This window comes from Sinocyclocheilus anshuiensis, unplaced genomic scaffold (assembly GCF_001515605.1).
Source record: "Sinocyclocheilus anshuiensis isolate Anshui unplaced genomic scaffold, SAMN03320099.WGS_v1.1 scaffold3813, whole genome shotgun sequence".
In the NCBI taxonomy this organism is placed as follows: domain Eukaryota; kingdom Metazoa; phylum Chordata; class Actinopteri; order Cypriniformes; family Cyprinidae; genus Sinocyclocheilus; species Sinocyclocheilus anshuiensis.
Genome location: NW_015548185.1, coordinates 72,314 through 78,983, shown reverse-complemented (window position 1 = coordinate 78,983; position 6,670 = coordinate 72,314). Strand labels below are relative to the sequence as shown.

Below are 6,670 nucleotides of genomic sequence, written 5' to 3'. Positions count from 1 at the left end.
AGGTTGCGGGTTCGAGTCTCGTACCGGCAGGGAGTGAATGTACAGCGCTCTCTCCCACCTTCAATACCTTCAATACCACAACTGAGGTGCCCTTGAGCAAGGCACCGAACCCCCAACTGCTCCCCGAACCCCCAACTGCTCCCCGGGTGCCGCAGCAAAAAAATGGCTCCCACTGCTCTAGGTGTGTGTGTGTGTGTGTGTGTGTGTGTGTGTGTGTGTGTGTGTGTGTGTTCACTGCTGCTTGGATGGGATCACAACAGAAATAAGGTTGTTGGAATACAAACACAACTGTACTAATGAAATCAGTAGTAAATTTCTTCATTACAATGAACATGTGAAATCACTCTGTCGTGTATGTTCCTTATTTGTGTCTGGATTACTCCTCACCTGTTTCTGTTCTCCCTGATTGCGTTTCATGTGTTTATAAGCCCTATGATTTCCTCAGTTTCCTTGTCATTCGTTTATGTTGTTTAGTGGTTATCCTTGCTCCTGGTATTTGTCCTGATTTGAAGTCTGATTAAAGACTGTTATTTCCATTTACCTCAATCGTTGTGTGCTTCACTGCAACCACAGACCCTGACAGAACGCAAAACCAGAAACAAGCAAGATGACTGCGGTGGAGGACAGACTGGGTGCGCTGCGGCAGAGTCTCTTCTTAGCCATGCTAGCCAGCTCTGCTCCTCCAGGACGTCCTCCATTGCCCGCTCCTCTAGAGCGCCCCCCAGAGTCTGCTCCGCCAGAGCACCCTCAAGTGCCCGCTCCGCCAGAGCACCCTCAAGTGCCCCCCAGAATTCCTAATTTTCCCCAAGAAAATTTTGGGGGGAGGCCATATGCCCGTGGCCGAGCCGGCTAAGGCCACGGAGGATCCGCCATGGCAACCTGAACTGCCTGCTCCGCCATGGCCCCCTGATCCGCCCTGGAGGCCCTCCTTGTCTCCACCTTGTTCCTGCCCTGCACCAGCCTTCCCCCCCCTCCCGGTGTAACTGTTATGTCATGTGTATGCTCCTGTTTGTCCTTATTTGGTTTGATTCCTGTTGTATTAAGTTCCATTTGTCTCAGCTGTGTTCTATTAATTATCCTGGATAACTCCTCACCTGTTTCTGTTCTCCCTGATTGCGTTTCGTGTGTTTATAAGCCCTATGATTTCCTCAGTTTCCTTGTCTTGCGTTGATGTTGTTTAGTGGTTATCCTTGCTCCTGCTATTTGTCCTGATTTGAAGTCTGATTAAAGACTGTTATTTCCATTTACCTCAATCGTTGTGTGCTTCACTGCAACCACAGACCGTGACACACTCTATAGCAGTGGTTATAGCAGATAGATAGATAGAGGCTTGAAGCAGGGAAGTGCCGCCGGGAAGCGACAACTGCGCCACAGACCGGTCTCGAGTCCTACAGAGGAGCTCCGGAAGGATGCTCTGTTCAAGAGCCAAATCACTGTCTGTGCTGCTGAAATTAGTGAGGCTGCTTTAGCCTTCATGCACATATATTTTGACATATATTTTGTCCAGTCCATTGTTATTATTATCATCGTGTCAGTCATTGCGATTTCAAGAGAATCCCCCATTTATGTGCAGATATCACTCCCGAAACTTTGCAGCATGTATGCCACATTTGTCCTCTTAGCAGCATGAAAAACAAAACTTTCATTCAAATTCTGAATGGTCTATATATAGCCAAGAAAGCATTCAAAGAGCGCTCCCTTAATCACTGAAAAGTTGTCACTCATTTCAGTTTATCTCAGAAAATTCCACTATAATCAATGAATCTCTCTTCACGGCACAATTATTCTCTCATGCACATCGCGTCTACACATTGTTCATTATAATGAGGATTCACAAGCTTCCACAACTCAGGACTGAACAAAAACTCAGGCATTTTAAGCGGTGAGTGGATTCTGACTAACTGAATCGCCTCTGGCCGTTGTGTTGCAGAAATCAACAGATATGTCTGTGATTGGCTACAATGTTCTGCGATGCAAAAACAGCGCAAACACAAATACACACTGGATTCTGCTGTGAGGCAGTAGCTGCTTACTTTAATTTTGTTTATCTTTGTTTATTTTGTTATTAAATTAAAGTTTGCCATTTCCCGCTCCTTTCTTCTCTGAGTCTTGAACTTTGTTGCATACCTTTATTTTATGCATATATAGCCTACATTCTCCTCAAATCATCCTGGCGACCCATTTTTTAAGTCTCAGGGTTTGAAAACCACTGCTCTATAGTACTAGAGTGAATGACCCTCAGCACATTCTCTCCTTTGTCATTTGTCACAGTAAACCGCAATTATGGGAGATGATGAAATGGAGTGTTTTGGCCCAGCGGCCATTTACCTCCGGAAGCCAGAAAGAGAGACAATCGAGGCTCAAAACAACCCCTTTGATGCCAAAACGGCATTCTTCGTGGCAGAGCCAAAGAACATGTACTTCAAGGGTACTCTTGTTAGTAGAGAGGGTGGCAAAGTTACTGTCAAAACTCTGTGTGGGAAAGTAAGTACAATTAGAAAATGTAATGATCTTCTGTAAAACAATTTTGCATGATGATATGCCACGTGAATCAAACATTTTCATTTTTAGTAAATGTCTCACCCTTGCTGAAAGCTTTTTAGACACTCACGGTAAAAGAAGCTGAAATCTTCCCCATGAATCCTCCCAAGTTTGACAAAATTGAGGACATGGCCATGATGACCCACCTCAATGAGACTGCTGTGCTGTATAACCTCAAAGAGCGTTACGCAGCATGGATGATCTACGTAAGTCTAAGTAAATCATGTTTTATTCCTAGGATTGGATGGCAGCATTGTAAAACTGGACTATTTCTGTTTCAGACCTACTCTGGCTTGTTCTGCGCCACTGTCAATCCCTACAAGTGGCTCCCAGTGTACGACTCAGTTGTTGTGGCTGGATACAGAGGCAAAAAGAGGATTGAAGCCCCACCTCACATCTTCTCCATCTCCGACAACACCTACCAGTTCATGCTCACTGGTAAGTGGGGATATACATTTTCAATCCAATTTTCAAACCAATAAAAAAATTAGATCGTCTTTGAGGTGTGCTTATTTTGTGCTAAACCTGAGCCTGCCTATATTTTGATAAATTTACAATTTAAATTTAAAAATCTGATTAGTGGTTTCACTTAAAATAACATTATGAACTTGTTTCAGACAGTGAGAATCAGTCTATCCTGATTACGTAAGTAGACTATGATCATTAAAAGGTTTTTGTATAAGAACTTAAACAAGTAAATGTGTTTCCATGCACTTAAGAAAACTGCCTATTTAAACATTTTTGCAGAAAGCAGCACTCTAAAACATGTTGAAGTGAAGGCTATTTAATTGATTAAGAGAAAGCAGCTTTAAAACCTGCCTATTCTGCTGGAGAGTGTGGCTTATAGTGTTGTCACGGTACCAAAATTTCAGTATTCGGTACCGATACCAGTGAAAATCCACGGTTCTCGGTACCAATTTCGGTACCAAAGCAAACTGGTACCGTAACGTTTTCATTTTTTTAGTACCGACTTGGTACCGAAATACCGGGTCTTTTGACAACACTAGTGGCTTACATGAACATGTGAATGCATTAGCGTCATTCTAATAGGCATGTGATGGGGAAAAAACGGGATAACTAAAGTAAAAAAAAATGTGTTGGGGGAAACCTCCTTCCTTATGGTGTTGCTTGTATACGAGGATTAGACAATGCCACTAAAACCATGCATGTACATTGATGTAGATTTCTGGTGTGCATGAAAATGCAGTGCCTGACGATTATGGTTTTTAAAGAAGCACTTAAACAAAAGCTAACGTATCAAACAAGTCATTTCTAATATTCTAAAATATGTTCTTTTCCATCTTTTCCACTCAGTGGAGAATCTGGTGCAGGAAAGACTGTCAACACCAAACGTGTGATCCAGTACTTTGCAACAATCGCTGTGTCTGGACCGAAGAAGGCAGAACCTGTCCCTGGCAAAATGCAGGTAACTACACTAAATCAAACATCATCTAAAGCACAGTGACAGAATTATTCTACATGATGAAATTACTTAAATACTCACCAGGGGTCGCTAGAGGATCAAATCATTGCAGCCAACCCTCTGCTGGAGGCTTATGGAAATGCCAAGACTGTAAGGAATGACAACTCCTCTCGTTTTGTAAGTTGCTGAGGTCAAATGAAATGCATTATACAAATTCACTTAACATTCCAAATATGGGAAATTCTAAGCTGTTCTAAATATTTCCTCTCCGCAGGGTAAATTCATCAGGATTCACTTTGCGACCACTGGGAAACTGGCCTCAGCTGATATTGAAACTTGTGAGTCAACCTTGTTTTAAGCCAAATATTTTTATTAGGATTCTAACAGGTGAATCAATCAATTGAACTCAAATTTCTTTTTTAACCATTATTTTCTTGGGAAGATCTGCTTGAAAAGTCTCGCGTGACATTCCAGCTGTCTGCTGAGAGGAGTTACCACATCTTCTACCAGCTCATGACTGGACACAAGCCAGAGCTGCTCGGTGAGAAATCTACAGGATTGTGTGCTTCAGTTATTTCCATGTTTGAGAACACTGATAACGTGCTGCACATCAACCCTTTATAGAGGCCCTGCTCATCACCACCAACCCTTATGACTATCCAATGATCAGCCAGGGTGAAATCTCTGTCAAGAGTATCAATGATGTCGAGGAGTTCATTGCCGCAGATGTATGTGGACAACTTCATTATTATTAGTAGTAGTACTATTTCCAGATTCTATTAAATATATCTGACTAAATGAACATCAGGAAAACACCAGCATAAACTGAATACTGTATGACACACAATATAAAATACACTTCTTCTTTTTTTGACTCTGTGATAAATAATGTAATTTATTTGGTCGTTGTGAAAATAGACTGCCATTGATATTCTGGGCTTCACTGCTGATGAGAAAATCAGCATCTACAGGCTAACGGGTGCTAAACTGTGACTTCAACACGATGTAGATTTTAAACTTGGAAGACAAAAATGGCTAAAAAATCTCAAAATTAATGTTTTAAAATTAAAATGTTAGTTTTCTCCAACAATTAAAATGAATGGATGCTAACATTGTCTTCTATGATGTGCAACACAAACACCACCGCTAAAATCTCAGAAAAAGTAGTTTGGCATTTCATGACCCTTTAATTGTATTATATGAGTCACTTTGGAATATAAGTCGCAGCACGTTTCAGATAAAAACACGACTTATATTTCAGATAATCTGTTCATCGCTGTTACAAGATTTTTGTCTAAGGAGTGGTCACCTGCATTATTACAGGAAAACGTCTTGTGATTACAGTACTGAGCCGCTGCAGTAGAGCAGTTCTAATGTGCACTTTGCTATAAAATTAAAGACAAAATACGATAGAGCAATAAAATTAACAGTGAAAGTAACAAAAGCTTGTACAATACATTTTAACGGGCATAAATACATGTGAAAATAACTGAAGGAAATATCTGTTTGCTAAATCAAGCCAGCTAACATAATTCATATTTTTTTGGTTACTGTACCCAAAATTTAAAAAAAATTACAAATGCTTTGAAAATACAGGTATCTGTATCGGCAAGTACCAAAAATAAAAAAAGTATCAGTATTGACTCGTTCTGGAAGAAGTGGTACCGGTGCATCCCTACTTTTTGTATAATGTGGAATTGCAAAACAAATTATATGTTTGATCATGTGAAAATTATACATGAATTAACTAAAGCATGACAACTAATAAATAAAAGAACATTGCCACAGGATGCCCAACTGCACCTTGATGAAGCTCTCAGAGGACAGGAAGACATGAAGGAGCAGGTGGCCATGGTGGAGCGCAGGAATAGGAGTGATCACACTAGCCAAAATAACCAGACTCTGGGGGTGCTCGGGCATGGTTCAGATCGCATAGTGTGAGTAACCCTTAGATGAACTGGCCATGGCAGAGATTTCACAGGTGATAACAATAACTCTCTACTGAAGGTGCATGAGTTGGAGGCTGAAGTTGAAGCTGAACAGAGACGTGGTGCAGACGCTGTGAAAGGAGTGCGCAAATATTAAAGGAGAGTGAAGGAGCTCATCTACCAGGTAAAACTACACTGGATTTAGACATTTAACACCTTTCATTATAATTTACAAAGTTTAAGTAAGACCATGAGCAATATTTACACCCAAAGATGGAGGGAGACAAGAACGTGACCCGACTATAGGATCTGGTAGACAAGCTGCAGCTGAAAGTGAAGGCCTACAAGCGCCAGGCTGAAGAAGCTGTAAGTCTAATGTCAAACGTCTTAAGTGTGATGTTTTGATATTTTCTATTCAATACATTCAGTGTCATCAGTGCAATGCTCTGAAAGGGGCTGGATATCTTGTGTCCTGACCAGACTCGAGAGGTGAATTGAGGACCCCTATCAGACACAATGACCTCGGGTAGGTCATAGAACCGGAACACATAGTTACATAGTGTTTCAGCAGTTTCAAGAGCGGAAGGAAGTTTAGGCAAGGGAATGAGACGGCAGGACTTGGAAAAGCGGTCTATGACTGTGAGGATGGTGGTATTTCCCAGTGAGTTGGGTAGGTCCGTGATGAAGTCTATAGCAATATGGGACCATGGACGTTGGGGTATTGGAAGTGGTTGAAGTAGGCCAGCGGGTAATTGGCGTGAAGGCTTGGATGTGTTGC

General features: G+C 41.5%; 1 protein-coding gene across 1 annotated transcript; it reads left to right on the top strand.

The window, feature by feature from the left end:
* Positions 1-2,283: 2,283 nt before the first annotated feature.
* On the top strand, positions 2,284-6,049 carry LOC107704998 (myosin heavy chain, fast skeletal muscle-like). Its single transcript, XM_016508114.1, has 11 exons — positions 2,284-2,484; positions 2,604-2,747; positions 2,823-2,979; positions 3,159-3,186; positions 3,856-3,967; positions 4,049-4,141; positions 4,239-4,302; positions 4,407-4,505; positions 4,589-4,692; positions 5,753-5,899; positions 5,972-6,049. Exons 1-11 carry the CDS (start codon positions 2,284-2,286, stop codon positions 6,047-6,049), a joined length of 1,227 nt encoding a protein of 408 aa, XP_016363600.1.
* Positions 6,050-6,670: the final 621 nt, after the last annotated feature.